The 23,631-nt window shown below is 49.4% G+C and overlaps 1 protein-coding gene across 2 annotated transcripts in view; it reads left to right on the forward strand.

The window, feature by feature from the left end:
• The window catches only part of CECR2 (CECR2 histone acetyl-lysine reader), a 98,194-nt gene extending 84,245 nt beyond the window's left edge, over positions 1-13,949 (forward strand). For both annotated transcript variants that reach the window (XM_085230439.1, XM_085230444.1), the window contains 6 exons: positions 17-450; positions 1,644-1,772; positions 1,981-2,791; positions 5,189-6,578; positions 7,088-7,193; positions 7,483-13,949. In XM_085230439.1, the coding sequence (XP_085086565.1) occupies positions 17-450; positions 1,644-1,772; positions 1,981-2,791; positions 5,189-6,578; positions 7,088-7,193; positions 7,483-7,488 (2,876 nt within the window). In that variant the 3' untranslated portion in view covers positions 7,489-13,949. The remainder of the gene's footprint in view (positions 1-16; positions 451-1,643; positions 1,773-1,980; positions 2,792-5,188; positions 6,579-7,087; positions 7,194-7,482) is intronic.
• The last annotated feature ends 9,682 nt before the right edge of the window (positions 13,950-23,631 follow it).

Below are 23,631 nucleotides of genomic sequence, written 5' to 3' on the forward strand. Positions count from 1 at the left end.
ATTTTTTTCATGGCAGAATATACCAAGATGGCTTACAATTTGGAGAGATGTTTCCACCGAGCAATGATGAAGCACTTCCCTGGGGAAGATGGAGACACGGATGAGGAGTTCTGGATCAGAGAAGACGGGAGGCGGGAGAAGAGGAGCCGGCGGACTGGCCGCTCCAGTGGTGGCAGTGTTTGGACTCGGTCACGAGACTCAGAGGGACCAGGCAAGAGGCAGCAACGCCTGGAAAATGGAGGGAAACCTCCACCGTATCGAGCTACTTCTAGGGCTCCTGCTTCTTCCTCATCTTCCTCGTCCTCCTCCTTCTCCTCATCCTCTGCAGAGGATCCAAGTGGAAACGCCATGCAGCCTCCTCGAGAAGTGGGCCCTTCCAATGGGAGAAGTTTCCCCCGCTCGCTGCAGTACGGTGGCATGCCCAGTCCTGTGCCACATCCTGGCCAGATGGTAAGGGGTGGTTTTTTATCGATCAAGCCTGTGGAAGCAGGGAGGGAAAAGAGAACAAAACTCTGTGGAATGTGGCACGGATCTTTTCCCAGAGATTTGAGGGTCAGAGCTGTGATTTCTCAAACTGAAACTTTTTAGCCCTTAAATTTAACCTGAAACAGTTCAGTCTTACCAGGTCTTCATGTAGTTGGTTGAGGAAACTGGACAGAAAATAGTTACTGTTAAGACAGAATGTTGAGGCTAGAAGAGTAGCTACTTCAGTAACTGAAGGCTTTTCCAGATTGCTGCCAGAGTAGTTAGGAGTGGTCTTGTAACATTCTGTGTTGGCAAGTACCCACATATGCTTGGTCAGCCTCAGCTCCCCCACTTCTATTCTCTCTTTGGAGAGGTACCCCATGTGCATGTAAAGTAGTCACGTTTCCTCTTTTAACCTCCAGTTTATGATGCTGAGCAAGCCAGCCTTCTTTTGTCTCAATTGTTTACAGATGCCTGGTAACTTTGTGCCATCTGCGTACTTCTGCATTTCGTGCTTTGAGTATTCATAAAGGCTGTAAACAAAACCACACACAAGGCCACCCTGGGCTGTAGCTGTGACCTCCCTTTAGCCTGACGTTTCTTCTCTGAGGACCACCTGTTCTGCCTGTTCTATGGGCTGCTCCTTACCCATCCTTCACTGTCTTTTTCATTTTTAAACAGTGATGTCTTGTGGCGCAGTGTGACAGCTGCTCCTCTGAGATCCAAGATACCCCTTGCTTCTTAGCTAGAAATCAAATAGCATTTTAGGGCCGATCTTGTGATGCAGACAGTGAAAGCCAGTAGGAGAGCTGGAGCCAGCTATTCTTTTGAAAGAAATCCAGCACATTCTCTTTCATTCTACTCATATGCTCCTGTGGTTTGCTCCAAGGAGAGGAACACTGTCCCCTCCAGACTTCTTGCTTGCTCCTAAATAGCTGGGAGGTGGGTGAGTGTACCACAGCTTGAGCCTAGGGACACAAGTGAGAGAGAGAGAGTGGGGAATTGTGTCATCTCATGAGAAACCATGAAAAACCCGTAGGCTATCTCCAAAAAGTCCACCTGCTTTTCTGTGTGGTTCTTTAGATCTTGACTTCTCCACGCTTGAAGCAGTTCTGCTGCCTTTTTACATTTCACAAATGGTTTTATTTTTCCCTCCTGCACGCCTCCTCATCCCCCAGAGACCAGCCATACCGGGAACGTTTGGACCCCTACGTGGATCAGATCCAACGAAACTCTATGGCTCGCCAAGAGTGCCAGAGCCCCATCCTGGAGACCCGGTTCAACAGCACCAGCACTTTGCCATGCAGGTAAAAACAAACAAACAAATGGGAAACAAACAAACAAAAAAACCACCATAGCTTCTAGAAACGTTGCTGTCTGCTTTGCTAATAATAAAACAAAGGCGCTTTGCAGGTCCCCTCTGCTCCCCTTGGTGCCTCACTTCAGAGCACACCGGTGATGGTGCTTACCCACCTTCCTCCAACTGATACTCAGCCACTCTCTTTCCTTCCCCAGCCTGCCGTGGGACTGAGCGAGCACCGAGGGCACAGGCTGGCCACTCCCGAGAAGCAGGTGTGTGCTGGGCCGACCCACATTGCTGGTCTTGGATCCCGTCCCAGCGCCTTGCAGCTAGGGTGCATGAGTGGACCCCCTCCTGACGCCGTCTACTCACCAGCGCAGTTCCAGCAGGGATTCCTTCCTCCCAGGCACAACGGGCCTCCAGTGAGGCCGCCAGAGGGTTCCGAGATGCCACCAGGACACATGTACCGGCCCTACAAGTACCTGAACCGTGGGCACCCTGCCCTGTGGAATGGCAGCCATGGAGCCAGCGGCCAGAGTGCAGTGGGGCCAGAAGAGAAGGCACCCATGGGGCCGACGCCCTCGCTCCAGCCCCGCACCATCGGCCATATGATGGAACCCCGGGGCATACGGCCACCTCTGCCTCCCAGCCAGTGGACTGAGCAATCAAACTTTCTACCTCATGGGGTGCCTCCTTCAGGGTATATCAGACCACCTGGGAAAACCACCAGCCAGAGAATGCCGCAGCCACCAGCCGCTCTTTTTGGGGGACCGCCTCAGGTTCAAAGAGGGTGCCAGGGTGGGGATTCCATGATGGACAGCCCAGAGATGATCGCCATGCAGCAGCTGTCATCCCGTGTGTGCCCGCCAGGCGTGCCTTACCACCCTCGCCAGCCGCCCCCACCGCACCTTCCCGGGCCCTTTCCCCAGCTGGCTCACGCAGCCTCCACTGGCGTGCCACCCCCAAAGCCTGTCGTTGGGAATGGGAGCTCACAGGATCAAACCATGGAGTCGGAGAGCAACCAAGGTAACTCCCCATGGCACTATCCAGAGGCCACGCAGCAGCTTTTCATCTGTCCTTGCTGCTGCCAGGAACTCTTGATGTAGAGGATGCAGCCTAATGGGTCCTTCTAGCTGTAGATGTCTCTGTTCATTGCACGGAAGTTGGACTAGGTGACCTTTAAAGGTCCCTTCCAACTCAAATGATTCTATGACTTTTGTGCCAATGGGGAGCAAGGAGCTGTGCCCACTGGATGGGCATTCACAAAGAGTAGCTCTACTGCTCTAAACTCTTGGTGTACCAACCTTAACTGTGTTGCTGATGCACTGTATCTGTAGGTGTAGTTTTATTCAGATTTGCACCACTAAAGAAGAGGGGAAAAAAAATATTTCAGACTCACAGAGTCCATTTTAAACACTGGCAGAGGCTCAGCAGCAAAAGCGAGTTTTATTCTAGAAAAGAATTAAATTACTGATCAAATAGTTTTGGGGCGCATCATTTGTATACATACTTTTCCTTCTATATATTTCCTGCTCCAGCCATCACTTAAGTTTTCTTAAGATTTTTCGTTTCACTGTAGCCTGCCAGAGATCCCCTCCTTCCCAGTTGTACCTGCAAGTTATCAGTTTGCCTTTGGGTGCAAATGCAAAGCACAGTCTGTGATGCTTCTTACAGCTCACTTGGATTTAATATAAAAATTGAGTCTGCAAAGAGTTAGGTAAGGAGAGTAAATGTTGTGTGAGTAAATGGTTTAAATACACTTCTTTGAGTATCTGTCAGTATGATTTCTCTGAAGTGCACGTGTGCCTCATGAGCTTAACGTCTCAATATCTTCACAGAGGAGGAGTGCCAGCAAGACGCTGAGCAGACAGGTCAGTTGAGATAGGATGGCAACGTGTCATGTGTGCCACCACAAGTTTCTTTCTAGTGGAATTTCATTCACTCTAGCTGGTGATCTAGAGATCAAAAAAAACCTTAAACCTAAAGTAGAGATCAAAAAACCCTAGAGATCAAAAACAAATATTTCATTAATTCTAGCTGGTAAACTAGAGATCAAAAACCTTGTATTTTTATCGATGCCTTGTGTGCCTTACAGTAAGAGGAAACTCTTTCCTTGTGTGGCATTGCTTAAAACTCATCATTTAGCTGTGCTGGATATAGAACAGAGACTGGGAGAGAACACTGGGTGATTTCAGAACAGAGTGGCCACATCTTTGAGGTTTTTATGCAGTCTGATAGTGAATAGGACAAGGTGGAATGGCTTTAAATTAAAAGATAGGAAACGTAGGTTAAGTATTAAGAAATAATTCTTTATTCAGAGTGCGTTGAGGCCCTGGCACAGCTGCCCAGAGAAGCTGTGGAAGCCCTATTCTTGGAGCTGTTTAAGGCCAGGTTGGATGGGGCCTTGGGCAGCCTGCACTGGCCAGCCCATGTAGGGGGTTGGAGCCCTGTGATCTTTAAAGTCCATTACAACCTCAGCCTTTGTGTGATCTCCAAATCACAGTTGGTTAAACCATGGCTGTGATCAGCTTCACAGTACCTTGGTATGAGGCAGTGCTCTTGCCCAACTGCAAGCAAGCAGGGTTTGTGGCCCAGAAGGGGCAATACGACCTGAAATCAAAAAAGCCCCAGCTTTTAGCTCACTCTCTTGGGGAACATGCAGTATTTTCCAGTGCTGCCTTTCTGTGAGGCAGCCTCTGCATGCCCATCTGTCAGACCAAAGCCATGTGTGCCATGTTACTCTGATGGTGATTTGCTGTCTACAGGGGGGTTGTGTCTTAATGGAAATCGTAAGGATTCAGTTCACATATGCCATCTTATCCTGAGAGGTGTGCAACCTCATGAGTAGTATTAAAAAGAGCTCTTTTGAAAGAACAAGCTCTTAAAAGGTTGCCCAACTTTGCAGAAATGCCCTTTGGGATTTCTAAGGGTCTGTGAAAGTAGAGCTTTCCATTGGCTGTGGGAGGAAGGCTGCAGCCCACAGAGCTCACATTTATCCTCGTGCTGTGCTCTGGCCATGGTGTGAATAGAGTTGAGTAGGGGATGAGGTATTTTAGGCTTTGAAGTACTTTGAAATCTCTGATGGAACCATCTTTGTGGCTTTAGAAAGTCACTCCCCTTCTTTTGCATGGTTCAGCACCTTGGGGTACTTTCTCCAACCAAATGTTGAGGATCTGTCAGAGCTTCCCCTCAAGTTTTTGCTGTGGCTTTGTATCAGCAGCCATAGAGAAGAGAAACCCATCGTGAATGAAGCTGCTGTTCCCTCTGCCAAAAATAGGCCCTGGGAGGTTGTTTTGGCATATCTGGCTCAGCTGACAGGAATTACTTTTTGGCAAATTTGCTTTGGGTGGGCGTGGGTGTGGATGGGTTCAGGAGGGCTGCCTTCCAAGACCAGCACCTGACATTTACACCCTCTCTTTCCAGTGGAGCCACTGGCAGGCGTGGAGGAGAAGGCTCAGTGCATCGGCATTCCTGACAGGGCCTATGCCAAACTCCTACCTCATCCCAAGCCCCCCCTGCCCGTGGAGTGTGCCCGGCGCAACCTGCCCCCAGATGGGGAGGGAGATGGCTCCGGCCTGAAGAGTGATCTGAAGGCCAACCAGAGCAAGGGCACGTGGCCAGCTGAGAGCACCTACGCTGGCCCAGGTGCCCAGGGGTGCATGAGGGACCTGGCATCCACCCCTGAGCGAGGAGGACCCGTGTCTGAAAACGGGGCAGCGGGCGAAGGGCCGGCAGAGAGCAAGGGGTTGGCTGCCAGCCTGATGGAGAAGCCCCTCTGCAGTGGGGGGAAGGCTCTGCCCGAAGCGGCCGTGCCTTGCATGGGGCAGGGCACCAGCCTTCCCACCATGGATGCTGGCACCGTGGGAGCTGCCCCCAACCAGTTCCACCCTCTCTACATGCCAGGTCTGGAGTACCCGAATTCAGCTGCTCGTTACCACATCAACCCGGGGCTGCAAGGGTTCAGTCCAGTGATGGGTGGGAAGCCTCCCCCAGTGTCCCACCCGCAGCATTTTCCTGCACGGGGCTTCCAGCCAAGCAGTGCCCATCCCGGGGTCTTCCCTCGCTATCGGCCCCACCAGGGCATGCCCTACCCCTACCAGCCCCAGCCTCAACCTTCTTACCACCACTACCAGCGGCCACCCTACTACGCCTGTCCGCAGGGCTACTCGGACTGGCAGAGGCCTCTTCACACCCAGGCCAGCCCCAGCAGCCACCCGCCCCTGGCCAGACCCCCTTTCTCTGACCGGGGGAATGTGAGCAGCTTGCAGGGCTGTGAGGCACTGAGTGCTGCCCTGGCTTCTCCCAACCGCATGGACGTAGCGAGTGCCAAAGAGGTTTCTCCAAGTGACGGGCAGGATCTGGGGCCTGAAGATGAGAAGTCTGAGGAATCCCAGGAGCGGCCGGAGAGTCCCAAAGAGTTCCTAGATTTGGACAACCATAACGCGGCCACGAAGAGGCAAAGCTCGGTGGCAGCAGGAGAGTTTCTCTACGGAGCTCCCCCACCTCACCTGGGTTCGGGAATGGGATTTGGGCCATCAGCTTTCCCTCCCCATGGGATGATGCTACAGACTGGCTCTCCCTACACATCCCGGCATCCCGCCGGTCATTTCCAGCCCAGGACGTATGGATCACCCATGAATGCCCACCTGTCTCATCATCCAGCCCCTGGCCAGGCTAATGGCCTCTCTCAGGAGGGACCCCTGTACCGCTGCCGGGAGGAGAACATAGGTCACTTCCAGGCCTTGCTGATGGAGCAGAGAGGCAGTGGAGGTGGCATGGGGGGGCCACCCCAGGACTTGTATAGACCATCGGGGTAAGAGCATGTTTTCTGTGAGAAGGTGAGGTGGGAGGGAGCGATGCCTGGGTGGCAGTGTGTGTTCGGTATCCTTGAAAGGCCCAGACTGAAGTCTGAGGTACTATGGAGGGCTAACAGATGGCTCTTGGGCCCTTAAACCTTTCTGTGAGCTGCAGAGTCTTATTGCAGCTTTTTAAAACAAGTAATATTAGCTATTGTGGAGACTTGTTAGCTTGTCCTGTCCATCTCCATACCAGGGCTTTGTTTTATCTGATGGTATTTTGTTAATGTGTTGTTTGGTGTTGTGCATCTCTTAATCAAAAGGTCTCTTACCGTTTTCTTTGCAAGAATCTTGTTGCATCTATTCATAGCGGAGGGAGTAGCTAACTGAAGTGGAAGTTAGCCTTGTTATGAAGTCTATTTCAGTGTTTCTGTGTGAGTTGTGCATATATGCATTCATCCAGGTAGATGGGGTTTACCCTTGATGTTCATGTGCTAAAAACTCTCTCCATTACACCTGACTACAGAATGCAAATGCATCAGGCTCAAGTTCCTTTCCCGAAGATGCCTACAGCAACCATGTCTCGAGAAGATCTGACGCCACAAAAATCATCAGCGTTGCCTCTGGATCAAGTAAGGGCCACCAAGGAGAGCAGAGCTCAGATGAGAGCTTTTTCTTGCTCTGCCGGTTAAAGGAGTGAAGTATTTGCTAGCACTGGGAAGCATTGGTGGAAGCTGGGAAGTGAGCTTACTGATAGGCAGAGGAGCTGGGGATGCCTGTTTTGTCACAGCTGACTGTGCTGACTAGCTGACTATCTGTCAGCACAGGTAGTGCCAGCTTTGAAGTAATAGCATGAAATTGTGAGGTTGTTCCTTTCTAAAACTGCTAGTTGAAGGTCTCCAACTCCTCTTTTTCTTCCAGAGCTAGTCTGAGGAAGGAAGGACCTCACGAAGACGAAAGCCACACGTAATTTGGACAAAGGGGAGGAGGGGCAGGCCTTCCTCCCACCCTCCCCTCACCCAAGCAGCATGTAGCTTCCTGGGTCCATGGATCACAGCATCCCGACGGCATTTGTGCTGGAATCCCGGAGCTGTGCTGGGCCCCAGCCAACCGGCCGAGCAGCCAGCTTGCCAGCGCAGGGCGAGCATCGCCAAACTAGTGGCTTTCTGTGACTGGAGACTGCGTCTCGTTCAGGGTTTGAGGGATTTTGGGGTGGGGAGGGTGGGGGTGGGGGCTGGAACTTTCATTGACTGCTAAACTCAGGTATATTTTTCAGGGTGGAAGAGGACGATGATGGAATTTTACTTGTAGTATTAACGTGTGTGTTTTGGAGCTGGATCCAGTTTACAGAATTTAACCTGTTGCCTTTTTAAATAAATTTCTGTTGTTGGTGAATGTATTGTACATAATGGGGGAGGGGGTGGGCCCAGCTTGTAGTGGGCTTAGCACTGGAGGAATCTGTTTACAATCATATCACACTGAAGTCTTTCAGGATAGGGTGAGGGTCTGGGGGAGTGGGGAGAGGTCAGGGAACATGCGATGAATGACTTGCTGTCCTTTGCAGCTGTGATGCCACCCGATAGTTGTTTGGCTGAATATCAGGAATTGCTCAGGAGCATAACGTGTCCTCCTCTTTCTCTTCTCCTCTTCCTCCTTCACTCTCACCCCTGCCTCTGCCCCTCCAGATCCAGGGCCTGAGTGCACTTCTAGCTCCTGTCATCATGGGGGAACAAGGAAACCAGGACCAGGAATTGAAACCAGCACAGGATGCTCACAGAATTGTCCCTTCTGCTAGCGTAATACCCTTCTCCCTGCCTTTCTCATAGGAGTAGTTTGTGCTCATGGAAACAAGAAAGGGCACAGTTGGTCATCTTGGACTTCTTTTGGTGAAACCAGTGCCTGCTGAGTGTGGAGCAGCACCTATCCCATGGAACAAGTGTTGTACAGGACTGTATTCCCTGCTGACAAGGAGGGGAATGGCATCCCTCCTTAGTTTCTCTGTCCTTTGCTATATTTACCTATGGGCAGCAGCAAAGCAGAAAGTAAGCTGAGATCCCTGACATCTCAGTTGCCTGTGGAAGTAAGAGCATGAGGTTGGTTTGAGGGAACAGTTTGCTACAGTGTGAGCTGTTTGTTGGCCAGGAGTTGGATTTGGTTACAGCAAGTAGCAGGTGATTCAGAAAGCACTGATTTGAAATCCAGAGTTGGTGGAATGGCTCAGGCAGTAAGAGACAAGAGAGCTGTGTGCTCAAATGGAGTCTGTTCTTCTCCACCTTTGATGCTATAGTAGCAAGTACCACAGGCTGGTGGCAACTTCCCTCCAAGTCAATACGCAGTCTGTAGGGACTCTCCACCAGCAATGGCACTGCACAGAGGAACCCCTGTGCCCCAGTCTTTGGCCAGACACTGAAGTTCAAGTGTAGGTTTGACAAATAAGTTGCTTAGAAATCTCATCTGCAGGTATGTATCCACATAAACGAACTATGTTAAAACTAACATAGCTGAATGTTTTCGGGAGAGCTGGGGTAAAGCCAGGTAGAATTGCTACACTGCAAGTCTGGGCAGAAAGATCTGCTGGATCACAGCCCCAATATGGGCTGCAGTTGGCATTGAAGGGACAGTGGTGTAATTAGGACATGCCGTTGTGCCTGCCAAACTGTGGTAGGAGAGGTGAGCATGTGAGGACAGAACAGCATGCCCTGGAGTCTGCAGTACCAGCCAGGGAAAGGTTCCTGGCTTCAGGTTTCTGGAGAATTTTTCTGCCTATGTTGTCATTTCAAACGGTGCCGTCACCCATAGTAGCCGGGTTGCATCAGCATGCATGGCCACACCAAGCCTAACAGGAGTTAAACTTCTTCCTGCTAGTCACACAGGTATCTTTATGAGACTGCTCCTTACTGAGTGCTTCAGCCAGCCTGTCGCCTGCAGCTGCTCTCTGTTCTGGCTACTCCCCAGAGGAAGACTTCGGTATGAGAATGTGTGTAAGTGTAACCACTGTTCAGTTCAGAAAGCTTAGGACAAATGAAGAAGCAATTGCTTCTGTTTTTAACGCTGTCTTTAATTCTCGTAGTTAATTTTCATTAAAAATGGAGGCTCTGTAAAGTCTAACTTAGAGCAAAGTATTTGAAATGCTGGGAACATGAATGCGTGTTCTGCAAACAACCCTTGTCGTACTTCAGCCTGTATCTTCTGCATCACGGATGGTAGCCCAGATACTTGAAGTGCCTTTCAGCTCATGGTGAACTTTGTGGAATAGGAGGTTTTAGATGCTGTAAAAAAAGCCAAAGCACTCTTGATCTTCAGCTGGAACTGGCACTGAAAATGTGGTTCTGGGGGGGGGGGCCCCTATGGCATCTGGATGGGTGCCAACCCAAGGTCAGAACAGGAGGAATAGGGAAGGCAAGGATTGCTTGTGGTCTGCCTGGAGAGAAGGTAATTGAGAGTTAGGCAGTGATAGATATCCCTAGGATCCTATATGGAGTATGAGGCATGCTGTCCCTTACCCGGCAGGGTTGAGTGGGTTTCTAAGTAAATGGCTTTTGATTGGTAGTTGGTAATTCTGATGAAAATGACTAACAGAAGTTGCTACTGGGGGGGACACGTGGTTTGTATGAGAAAAATGCTGATGTAGCACAGAGGGGGAACAATGGCTGGACTACAGGGATATCCTAGGGACAGGGCACGCTCAGATCAAGTGTTGCTTGTGGAACCTTAGTTCTGAGTTTCCAGACTTTGAAATACTTTGCTCGGAAATGTTTGCGGGTTGTGTTTGAGTTGGATTTTGTGTTTTGTTTTTTTTGGGGTTGTTGTTTTGTGACATCTAAGCACACCAACCCTTTCTCCCCCCAAAATCAGAGTTCTATCTCGCTGGGTACAATCTGAACAAATCACTGAAAATTTGCACCTCCCAGAGACCGGGAGCAGTTAGTGGGGTGGGACAACAGCAAAAGTGCACAGAGAGAAGCAGAAAATGAGATTTTCATTGTTTCTGGTATCCCACCTATGCTGTGTGGGCTGGTTTGTAGATATTGTGAAAGGGACAGATTTAACGAGGGATTTAGAATAGAGTAAACCAGCAGCTCTTTAGATACAAGCTGAGGTTGTTTTCCTTGAGTTGGTGTACAGTGCTGAAGGAAAGTAGCTGCATTTTTTAAATATCCTTTGATTATTGTATTCACGTCAGTCGAAAGACTTTTCAACAGATTACAGGAAAATTCTGGAATCTGATGAGAACCTCTTCTTTCTCATCCACTGCAGTGCTGTAGTACAGTATATTACCAAGTGAACCTTTTTCAGAAGACACATTGGGCAAGTGACTTTGCAAAATTTCCTGTAGGTATTATTTTTTTCATAGGAAATACATGTTTTGTAATTATAGATGTAGGTCACTCTGAAAATAATGCTTCCTGTTTGTTTCCTCTCTTCCCGCATGGAGGAATTCAGTTCTGTACTTCTGCTTCAAACCCACTTCTATGTCGGATGCCATTCTGTCAGACTGCCTTTCTGCTGCCATCTGTCACACGGCAACAAAATGTAACAGAATATTGGTGAGAGGGTTCGACCTTTACTGCCATACCACCAACATCCAACTCTGGCATTGTGGGCCAGCAGAATAAAATAGGAGGCATTACTTTCATAGCAGCCCTTGTACGTGTCGAACAAGATTGCATAATGGAACAAACACAGTGCTGAGCATGCCAAAATCTCCCAGGGCTCTTGTGGTACAAGTGGCACGTGGTGCTCAGTCCCATCCTAAATGCAGTTGTATCATCTTTTGCTGGGACTCTGGGAACTTTTGGCATCTTCAGCACCATGGGGCCCTGGCAATTGAACCAAGTATTTTGGGAAGATCAGAAGCTGAGGGTTCACAGGGATCTGAGCCATGTCCAGCAGAAGTTTGCAGTCTTTAAATGCCATGGTGTGACCAAAGCGTGCGGTGGCAAGCCACGGCACCAGCCTGCAATGAGAAGGATAAAAGAGGAAAGTAAATTTGAAGTCTCAAGGCCTGGCTCGTTTGATCTGTGACTTTAAAGTACACGAAGACACTTTTCTTGGAATGGCTTCTAGTTCTTTCTCATCTGCTGAATGCCTTTCCCATGCAGAATTCTGAAGCAAATCTCCTGTGTGTATTTTTGTACGTGTGGTTTCTCGGGGTCTTGGAGAGCTATCAGCTTCTTGTGTCTTATCTGAAAGCTCATCACAGGGGCTGTCTCTCATTCTGCTGACTGAGGCAGCTTCTCTCTCTTTACAGCAACACTTCTCCATTTAAAATGAAAGTATAATGAGAGAACGACCTGCATCTGTCTGCTCCACTGATGGCTGTCAGCTTTCTGTGCGTTCTGCACTTACATGCAGTGTCTGAGAGTCCATGGGAGTTTTGTAGTTTTAATGCTGATGGCCATGTGTCCACTTGAGCTTTTTCTCTTTGTTCTGCAGCAGTGGAGATTTGGCACATTTCTAAAATGTGGATGTCAGAGGAGGGTGCGTGCAGGAGAGAGCCATGACTGCATCCAGCAGTGGAAAGGGACACGAAGGAATAATTAGGGCTAAAGAATCATTGGGATTGTCACCAGCTCCGGAAGGTCTCTCTATCCATTGATTTTTGTTTGTTTGGAAAAACATGGCAAAAGAGCAGTAATTGAGAAATCGGCACCTGAGTGAATGTGGAACTGACTGTGGGCAGTTTCCTCATTGTGGGCAACGTTGGACCAGGGGCTGCCAGGGACTCTTTGGGCCTTCCAGTCCATACAGGTTGAAGTTGTGCAGCAGCCTTCTCTTGTCCCAAGGCAGCCAAGCAGCTGCAGGAACCAGGGCGTGAGCTTTTGCTTTGTGTCATGCACCAGTGCTTCCCTTCTCCTTGCTGCCTAGTTTTCAAGCTCCTTCCCTCTGTGCTTCGCCATTGCTGTTAGATGCAGAGACAAGAGCTTACTGTCCAGGGAGGGGCAGAAAGTTCAGCTCACCAGCTGTCTCCTCTGCACATGCAGGCAGAAAGCAGGCAGGGAGTGCACATCACTCTCCCTCTGACATCAAGGTGTCCTTGGCGTCTAGCAGTGCCCTCCTATCTGCCGGGCTCACTGTGTGGCACTGGGTGCCATCCCTCTGCCAGGCACCGCTGCAGAGTGGGATCTGCTGTGTCTACCTCTGTGGTAGCTTTGATTAACAAAAAAATGCTGTGTACAGCCCTGAAAACTGTTACCTCTATTCCTTGGCAATCTCAGTGTGCACTGCTGCCTGATTTCCCTGAGTGATAACAGTGTGCAGCAGTGCATCTCAACCTTCCTGTGTCATGGCAGGGAGGGGATGGCTCCAAACCCCACTGCAGGGTTTCAGGATGTGGCTGGGAAGCGAGGTGCTTCCGGCAGCCCTGCGTGTCCTCGCTGCCACACGGTTGCTTTCCCAGTGACCAATGGTTTGGTTTATGTCAGGAAAAGAACAATTGGAGCTGAGCCTGGATTCAGGACTGGCAGGCCCTGACTTTGTGCCTCTGGGTCAGGGGAGCATCCAGAGCTGTCTGGCTTGGCACTGGGAGTGGGAGAGCCAATGCTACTGCATCCATTTTCTGAAGTTGGGTGATGCTGGGGCGGGTTGGTTTGCTTTGTTGTTTGGGTTGTTTTTTTTTCTTTTGTATTATTGTAAGTTTGTAAAGAATGTAATCTGTCTGTTGGGAGCACAAGGAGGACACGGGGGCCGTTCTCTTCCTGGATGAGACTGTTCATGAGTCGCTGTGTGTTTTGGTGCTGGGTGGGGAGGGGCCCAGCAGCCATGGGGGCAAAATCCAGCCCTGTCAACCCATCGTGACTATCATGGGCAAGCAGGAGGGCGAGCCAGTGCTGGGCAGCAACCTCCCAGCCTGAGTGTGGAAACCCTGCTCACATTCATAGGTGGGGGGGATCAGAGCATGCAGGGCTCTGCACAGGGCTCTGCTGCTCAGGGCTGGTCCCACTCATCCTTGGCTTGGGTAACAGCCGAGCTGCCCAGCTGCTGAGCAAAGGAAGGGCTGAAGCCAGCAGCCCGAATTTCTCAGTGCAAGAACAAATTTGAGCCACGACTGCCACCCTGCGCTGGCCCTCGTGCCCACCTCCCTCCCCATCCCATAGAGCACAGTGTCAGGGATCCTCCTCTCTCTCCTGCTGCTGCAAGGTCGTGTGAACTTTCCTGGTCAATACTGGAAAGGGGAATGCTATTTATTTTTATATTGTGTATATTTTGTCTTGGTCTGCTGATTACCTTTGTTCCCCAGAGCGACAGTTACCTCAATAGTTAGTTTAATACTGTGTGTTGGGTAATTTTTTTAAAGAACTTTTTTAAAAGCTTGATCCATGGAGGTCTGTAGATTTTATTTCCATATGAATTGGTTATTTTGTATAAAGTACGTTCTTAAAATAGCAGTCTCCCTGCCTGCGGTGTGTTTTCTTGTTTCTCTTTGCAGGGGCAGCGGGCGGGCCGGGGGGGCGAGCACACAGGCAAGGCCAGGGCTGGATAGGGCCAACACTGCCTGTACTCCATTTCTTTCCAACACAGGGAATCGCTGCATGCCCGCCTGGGTTGGCACTCCCTCTGGCCCTAGCAGGCTGCTAACAGATGCTGCTACTCACATCTCCTGCCCAGCAGCCTCCTCAGGCCCATCTGCCCTCCTACAATGAGGTGCACACAAAGGACCCTGTGCTCACAGGCCAAAGCAAGATCTTTTCCTGCTGCTGTAGCTCTTCTGTCCTTCTCTGTGCCATAAGCAGAGTCAGGCTGGCAGCAAAGATAGGAAAATGAGCCAAAGCAAATGAACTGGCCAAGAGTTGATGGTGACCCCCAGTGTGTCCCTGCTCCCCGGGTGGCTTGGGAGCCCCGGGGCTGACTTTGCTTTCTGTCACATCTCCTCTCACAGCCAGAGTGATGAGAGCAAGCTGTCCAATTTAGGCTGGGAGGAATGCGGCCGCTGCTCCAGTCCCAGCAAACATGGGTCAGGGGCTGGCAGGGCACTCCTCCTCCTCCTTGGGCGCTGATGCTAATTGGAACCAGTCCTGGGGGGGGGCATCACTCAGAGCCTTGCAGCTGCAGCCAGGACAAAGTGCATCTGTGCTGCAGGAGCTGCCATGGCCCAGCCTTGGCAGGATGCTGTTAGTAGCCCTTCGGGCAGCAGCAGGCCAGCCACGTACCCCTCCTTCCTCACATTCCTTAATATCTGCCGGCCCCAGTCTCATATCTCCCCTTCCCACCATGGGTCGGGAAACCTGGTCCTCAGAAAGAGCTTTTTCTGATGCTTTAAACTCCTGTCTTCCTTTCTAACCTCCTTTTCCCCACTAGGATGCTTGCCTCCCTTCTGTCCTGCCCTATCATGGCAATCAGCAACTGGTCCATGCGGGTGTGGATCAGCAGTAGCTGGGCTCAAATTGATTGAGTGCCATGGGGATCAGCTCAGTGCATGGAAACAAATGGCTGCTCCCACAGAGAGCTCTGGCATGGGATTTGCACCGATGGTACGGGGTAGCTTTGCTAGAGCTAACAGGCAACATGCCCTTGGGGTGCCCAAGGAGGAAGGAAGAAATGGAAATGGTGTTTCCCCACGGGTGAAGCTTCCAGCCCCAAGGAAGCTGCGTGTTCCCAGCTGGATGCCTGCTGCTTTTTTTGTAAATTCCTTTCCCTGTGCGACTGCCAGCATGGTGGGATCACAAAAGTTCACCCCCTGTCATGACTGCACTGCTCCTTCCGGGGCCAGTGGGCACAGGTTGTTTGCAATTTCCTTAGGCCATGACCTTTGTTTTGGCCATGGCAGAGGAGAGTCCATCCATCACCCTGCTGGGACTGGGGGCTGGGGCAGGGCCACATCCTGCATGGCCCCATAGGGAAAGGCCTGGGCGAAACATCTTTGCTACTGCTACGGTCCTGGCTGCTGCGGGACATTTCCAGGCCACGGGACTTTGTGCAGCAAAACAAGCAGCAAGCCATATCCCTACCTTGGGATGCAGCTCCCATGGGTGCCTGCCTCCACGCTTAGCTTCCCAAGGGGAAATCCATCCCGGCACTGCCAGGGTCTCCTCTTTGAAGACATCCCTGCATACAGAGTGGCGTTCCCTGAGGACATGGTCTGTGCACACTGGGCAGCCCTGCACCCCTTGGCTGCCTGCCCTCCTCGATCTCCGCTTCCCCAGGGAGACTCGTCCCAGCATGCTTCCTGGCCTCCAAACACAGATTCCCCTGGGAAGCAACCCATTCTGTGCTCAGTTTGGAGACTTCTGGGACATCACGCTGCCCATGTGTAACTCCAGCCACCGGCTTCCTGCACCCCAGTGCCTGCACAGGCACTAGGAAGGAGCTGCATGCTGACTTTCAGGCCGAACACCGTGCCATCAGCTCCGAGCATGCACCCTGGCCTGTCTCACACATGCATGCCGGTGGCTCCTCAGGGCTATGGGAGCAGCGGGAGTGGAGCCAGGTGCCACTTTTTGCCCCCACTGTACTCTGTAGGGTTAATGCCGCCTGTCTGCTTTGTAGGAGGGGGAGTACAGAGCATGGGAAACAGCTCCGCTCCCACTACGGGTTTCCACCCCTCCCGCAGTCACACGTGTCCCTGAGCCTGCCCTGCAGGCAGCTGTACAGCGGATGCCCACATGCCAGATGTCCTGGGAGATCAAAGTTGCAGCTTGCCGCATCCTTATTCACGCACACACGCCTGCGCCTCCCCGAAGACTTATAACTTATGCTCTCTATCTCCTATCCAAGATATTTCCCTCACTCCCTTTGTTTGCTTTCCAAGCCCTGTTCCCCTCTGGCATGCAGCAGTGAGGGAAGCACCCATTGCCCTGGCTGCCAGCACCAGGCCCTGGGGCTGCAGTCCTGCAGCCACGCATCTCTATGCACTCCCACCCCACGCAGCCACAGCTCCGTGCCCTAAGCAGAACAGGGTCCCCACTGCTCATTTCCCCACCCTGGTGCTGGGGGTGGAGGCACGGCTTGGGGGCTCCAACCCACTGCCAGCTCTGCCCTCGAGCACACACAGCCCCGTGTATAGCTGGACCTTAATGGGAAGGGGAAACGTGAGATGAAAAAGGAGCGATTAGCAAAGAGCAATAAAACTGATCAGATGCAGGCAGATATGTTAGCAATATATTAAATAAGGAACAGGACCAAGCCAGATGGTTGCACCAATTTACTTTACAGCTCCAGATGACTTAGCAAGAGGTCACTTAATGGAGCTGCAAGACAAATGGTTCAGGCTGGATGAAAGCAAATGCTTTGTGCCTTCCCTCCTCATGCACATGGGGCCGTGGACATCCTGCTGCAAGACAGCACCAGCAGAGCCCCAGCAATAACCATGCTTTGAGTTGTTTTCAGTAGGATTGCACTTTTCTCTGCGCTGCAGCTGCTCTGGGATGAGAAGAGCAGAAGTGCAAGGATGTTAGATGAGGGGCTGCACTCAGTCAAGAAGAAACATTCACAGAGCACCATGGCTCAGAGCTGATCACCAGCGCTGAAGGCAGGAGAGAACTTCTTTTTGTGATGCAAACTTTGAGATTTATGCTAGTTTTTTTCAGTGCCAGCGTTGCCAAGGAACGCTGAGCAACAACCCTGAGTCTCAGCAGGACTCTTTCTCTCTCCAGTCCCCTCCCCTTAGCAGACAGCTACTGGTGAAGAGCAGTGGCTTCCCAGCATCTCTGCAGCTCCATGCTGCTTGCTATGGCTGCAGGCATCAGACACTGAGGCAGTGCCTTGGTGTCTTGCTGAACATGGTCTGGAGAAGCAGAATTTTCCTCCCAGCAAAGGTCATTCCTAACCAGATGGTTACAGTAACCCTGCAGTGGGGATCGGCCTCAGTTGGAACCTTGGAGAAATATCACTCCCAAAACGCATGCTCTCACACACCAGGCTGTATGTGCTGCTGAGACACAGGGTTGTTGTTCATGCACCCCAGATATGGTTTGGGATGCAACAAACCTTTTAGAATTGTTTTGAGTTGGAAGGGACCTTTAAAGACCCTGCAATGACCCCCCTGAAATGAACAGGGACACCCACAGGTAGATCAGGTTGTTCAGAGCCCCGTCCAGTCAGACCTTGGGTGTCTCCAGTGATGGGGCATCCACCATCTCTCTGGGCAACCTGCTGCAGTGCCTCACCACCCCTACTGTAGAAAACTTCTTCCTCCTATCCAATCTGAATCTCCCCTTTTAGTTTGGAACCATTTCCCCTTGTCCTATCACAGTAGACCTGCTAAAGAGTCTGTCCCTTTCCTTCTTACAGCCTCCCTTTAGACACTGAAAAGCCAGCTCTCCACCTGTCCTCAGAGGGGAGGTGTTCCTGGGATCATTTCTGTTACTCTCCTCTGGCTGCGCTCCAACAGGTCCACGTCTGTGTGTGTGCACTGAGGAATCCACACCTGGACACAGTACTCCAGATGAGCACAGCACAGAGTAGAGGGGCAAGATCACCTCAAAAGCTTTGCTGAAGTTCAGACGGATGACATCAACAGCTCTTCCTTTATCCATTGCCGAGTTACACCATCACAGGTCACTAGGTTGGTCAGGCAGGACCTGCTCTTGGTGAACTTATGCTGGTTGTCCCAATCACCCTTCTCTCTTCCATATGCCTTAATACAGCTTATAGAAAGATCTGCTCCATGATCTTCCTCAGCACAGAGGTGAGGCTGACAGGTCAGCAGTTTCCTGGGCTGTCCTTTCTACCCTTCTTAAAAATGGGTGTGATAATGCCTTTTTTCCAGTCACTAGCACCTGGCCACCATGGCTTTCCAAATAGCATTGAGTGTGGCTTGGTGACTTATATCAGCCAGTTCCTTCATGACTAAGGGATGCATCCCATCGGGACACTTAGATGTACGGATGTTCAGTTCCGTCAGGTGGTTGCAAAACTGATTTTCACTTACAGCAGGAAGGACACTGCTGCCCCAGTTCCCACCTTCTAAACAGCTGACTTGAGGGCTTGGTATAGAGCAGTTGCCAGTGAAGACTGAGGCAGAAACGTTGTTGAGTACCTCAGCCTTCTCCATTGTTACCAGCTTGTCTATATTACTGACAACCAGAACAGGAAAGTCCAGGAGAGTGATGTATACCTATATAGAAGCCCTTCTTAATTCACTCTGCACCCTTTGCCAGTTCCAGTTGGGACCTGGCCTTCCTGACCCCATCCCTACACAGCCTACCAGCATCCCTACACTCCTCCCACAGTATCTGTCTCTGCATCTGCTGCCTGTGCATTCTCTTCCTGCACTTCAGTTCAACCAGAAGGTCTTGGTTCAGCCATGCTGGTCTTTTGCCTTTTTTTTCTGACTTCCTATACCTGGGGATGCAGAGCTCTTACATCCTAAGAAAAGCTTCCTTAAAACTCTGCTCCACCCTCTTGTCCTTGAGGGCAGTTTCCCAGGGGGTTTTGTTGACTATCTCCCTGAAAAGCTAGAATTTGGCTTTCCAAATATTAAGCTTTCTGGTTTTACTCTTTGCCTCATATCCTTCTGGAATGTGAGCTCCATCATCACATGGTCACTATAGCCCAGGCAGCCTCCAATCCTTATGTCACCCAGTTCAATAGTGAGCAACAGGTCCAGCTCTGCATCCCCCCCCCCCCAGGTGAAGCTGTCTATCACCAGGCTCAGGAAGCTATCCTCAATACATTCCAGGAGCCTCCTGGATCACCTACAGCTTGTCGTACTACTTTTCCAGCAGATGTCAGGGTGATTGAAGTCCCCCAGCAAGACAAGAGCCCATAATCACGATGTCTCCTGTAGCTAGATTCTCAGCTTGAGCTCGTAACAAGGCTTGCTGTGGAAAACACCTCTGTGCTGTTCTCCAAGACAGCATCTCAGAAGGTGCTGGTCATTTCTCCTCTCTGCAGCATGCCCTCCCTCTCTTTCAATGCCCCTTTTCTGATGGGCAGCACTCCCCTAACAGCCAGCTGAAAGCTTCTCTTCAGAAGTAATATCTCTGACAACTGATGCTGACTTATAAAGATATGAAAACCTCAGTTCTCAGTTTCTGGCTGTCTTCTAGTCTTCCTCTCACCTTGATGCTTGCGCACTCCTCCAGGGATCAGTCACACATTCTCTCTCTCTCTGATTAATGTTAATAGCTCTCAGTGTGAAAACTAAGTACCAAAAAAAGGCTTTTGACTCAGAGGTATCAGTAAGTCATTCCCCAGCACTCTGTGGCTTACTCTCCAGTCTTGTTCAGCATCTTCACCAATGACCTGGATGAAAGGGACAGAACTTGCACTCAGCAAGACTGCTGATATAAAGCTGGAAGGAGTGGCTGTGTTGCCACCAGAAGGCCGCGCTGCCATTCAGCAAGACCTGGACAGGCTGGAGAGGAGAGCCTGATGAGAGAGAAACTTGATGATGTTCAGTGTGGGTGAGCATAGGGTTCTGCACCTAAGGAGGAACATCCACATGCATCAGTAGACGATATGGGCTGAGCTGCTGAAAAAGAGCTCTGCTGAGAAGGACCTGGGTGTCCTGGTGGGCAGGCAACAGGCTGGCCACGAGCCAGCAACATGCCCTTGTGGCCCACAAGGCCAATGGTATCTGAGGTGCATTAAAAAGAGTGGCCATCAGGTTGAGGGAGGTTATCCTCCCCTCCACTCTGCTCTGGTGAGGCCACATCTGGAATACTGTGTCCAGTTCTGGGCTCCCCATTTCAAAGAGAGGGATCTTCTAGAGAGAGGCCAGTGGAGAATCAGAGATGATCCATCTCCTTGTGAGCCAAAGCTGAGAGAGCTGGGACTATTCAGCTTGGAGAAGACTTAGGTAGGGACAGATCTTATTGATGCAGATAGATACTTAATGGGCAGGAGTCAAGTGGATGGGGTCAGGCTCTTTGCAGCAGAGCCCAGCAGCAGGACAGGGGGCAATGGACACAAAATAAAACATAGAAAGTTCCATACAAACATGAGGAAAAACTTCTGAGAGTGACAGAGCACTGGGACAGGCTGTCCAAAGAGGCTGCTGAGTCTCCTTCTCTGGAGATGTTGAAAATCTGCCTGAATGCTTACTGTGTAACATACCACAGGGAATTTTCTTTAGCAGGGAGTTGGACTAGATGATCTCCAGAGGTCCCTTTCAACCCCCACAATTCTGTAATATTCTAAAGTCTTTTACCAATCACTTAATGCCAAACTTGTTCTTAAATTTTCCACTGCCAACTATGCAAATTAAGTGCATCATTAGCTCTGCTTCCCTTTTTCCAGCACTGGACACAATCAGCTCTGCACTGTCTGTTCATTCACAGTCCTTGCTTCTGTCATCACTATATTCCTTTACCTGACTCTGATTTAGCACATCCTTTGTTCCTTATTTGTCTAGTTTCTTAACGTGCTGATCTGGCATAGGGCTTATTTACCATACCCAACTGGAATACTTTGCATGCTTACAAGAAGATGGATAAAGATCAATACTCTCATTGATTTGACCTAGGTCATCAGGTAAATCACTAAGAGAAACAAACAAACAAAAAAACCATTGTAGCATCCTAATTTGTTTGAATCAGCAGTGCAGTTCAAATAATAAAATAGTGCTGCAGTGACACTTCAGCAGGAAGTGCAAAATCCACCTGAAATGTGGCTTATTTCACTTTTTACTTCCAAAAACCTGCATCCAAACACTTGAGAGGCTTTGATGAAGGCAACAGGATTGCAACTGATACCAGATAAGCCAGGCATGGATATTCCCCTTTCTCTAAGATGCTAAAATTTGATAACTGCCACTATTGCATGAGATGCAGGCTAAGGATGCTGCAAGTAATGCAGACATCATTTTTTCTAATAGAGTTCTGTTATGTGTTTGTCTCATGATGACAAGCAGCCATGCTTCTAACACGCTTGGAGGGAATTGCTGGTGAAGTTCTTGTCATAGCTGACATGGCTTAAGCTCAGAGTGCCTGCAATTCTGTTAATAAAGGAATAAGTGCTTCAGTTAGCAGGAGGGGGGGGTACAGAACCCTAGTCTCAGACTTCATATGCCATATACATAAAGTGCTCAGACCATTTCTTAAGGGCTGGCTTTGAACCACTGCTGCCCGTGTGATTAGCTAACAAACGTCCCTCCCCCAAACTAAAATCATTCCTGATGCTGTTTAACTGTGGTATGCTAGTATGACAGAGGTTACTTCCTCCTCTTTCCTGCAGGAAGATACAAGGGGAGATGCAAAATGAACAGAGCAGAGTACACTGTAAGCAGTAAGTTCAATATCTTCCACTCTGAGCTCCACAGTCAGACGATAAGTTTTCATTCTGCTTTTCAAAAATAGGCAAGATTGGGTTTTGTGAAGGTCTTACTCCTTCATGAAAGGAGTAAAACCATCAAATACTGTGTGAAGAATCCCTTTCTGTCACAGTAAAGCACGTTTACGTTATCAGTATCAGATAAAGTCTTGATAATTCCTCATGCACTTTTTCCCCCTTGAATAAAACCTACCTGAATATCACAATATTGCCTATCAATACAGGGTGACATACAACCAACAGAGCTGCCTGTCTCTTCTGTGTGCTGATCTCTACCTTATTCTGCCTGTGACTTCAGCTACATGCATTACACCATTGCCTGTATCTGCATTCCATGGAAGCAGTAGCAGTAGGACAATGCAAACGTTACCTTTTCAGGCATGATGGACAAATGTAGACCATTCACTTCTCCAGAAGTCACCAGTAGATCTGCTTAAAGTTTTTGCATCAAGTAGTGATGCAAAAACTTCATCATAGACATCACCTGTAAGAGCAATAACTTCTCATCTAGCCCTTCAAGATTTTATTTCTATCCACTGTCTTCTATTTTGACATAGAATTTCTCTATAGCTAGAGCTAGGAAGAGAAAATAAAGACCCAAAGAAGTTCAGCTGTATTTCCAAGCACTGGTAGATACTCAATCAATGAGCTGAATGAACTCATCAGAAAGAAAAAAAGATAAAAACCAGATCTGTTCTGAACAATACTATTTGAAGCAGGAAGCAACAAAGTGAAGCATGCATGCACACAGGCTTTTCCTTCACTACAGGTATGTCTCAAAACCACAGCCCAGGGCTTAGTCAGGGAGATGAATCACTGACAGATGCAAAGACAAAAGTTGAAATGATTACCCAAGTATCTAGAAAGTGTGTAACTTTAGTCTTGTTGCCTAGTCATAGAACCACGTAACAAAAGGCAAAGCACTGCAAGAATAAATACTGTAGCCATGTATATGGAAATAAGAACTGATGCCTAAACACAAAAGGACTACTAATAAATAAATAAGAATTTTAAAAAGTACTTTACATAAAAGCATGCACCTTAGCTTGAGAGGAAAGGGCCTCAGGTTAAAAGTTCTGCACAATGCAGTGTTGCTGCAACCCTAGCAAGTATTCTTCATGGCAAAACACAGGATCCCTTCTATTCCTGAAGCACTGCAGTACCTAGAGAAAATGACTTCGAAACCATTCAAGCAGTAATTTGTTTGTGCTGCTCCTTATTCTGTGTAGCAAGCCTCAAAACTGGACACTAGTTGAGGAGTGAGGTACTCTGGCAGGGGCTTGTAAGTGTGGCAAGTCACCTAAAGAAACTTTCTGTCCTACACCACAGCAGGTGGAGACAATACCAGCCATCCCTGCAGAAGGGAAGGATGAGTAAGTGTTAGCAAAGCCTAATAGGTTAGGAAGTGAACGTAGTTGTGTTACTTTAACTTTTAAGGTGTTAAAAGTTAACAGTTGAGAGAATAGTTGTAACAGGCAGCTGCTGTTCCCAAAGTCCTCAAACTAAACTAAAGAGTATAGTTTGGATCTTCTGCACAGAAGTGACAAATCTGTAACTGGCAATAGTTACATCTAAGTAGTGCAGTTGTGTAAACCTCTTGTGAAAAAGATTTGAAGGATCAAATAGCAAAACTATTGGCTCACTTCTAAGAAAAATTAAGCTCAGAGTCTTATGCAAAAGGCTGGCCTATAAATCCCACGCTGTTCAATTAGCCTCACAGTAGTCCATACACTTGAATTCTAACTTCACAGAACAGTGTTTACACAGAACCCACAAGCAGTAAGTCCTCAAATGCACAAGGTCACTTTCCAAAGGTTGCTGCCAATCATTCAGAAAGAAGCTACAAGGAACTCCATA

Source organism: Meleagris gallopavo, chromosome 1 (genome assembly GCF_905368555.1).
Source record: "Meleagris gallopavo chromosome 1, MGAL_WU_HG_1.1, whole genome shotgun sequence".
In the NCBI taxonomy this organism is placed as follows: Eukaryota; Metazoa; Chordata; class Aves; order Galliformes; family Phasianidae; genus Meleagris; species Meleagris gallopavo.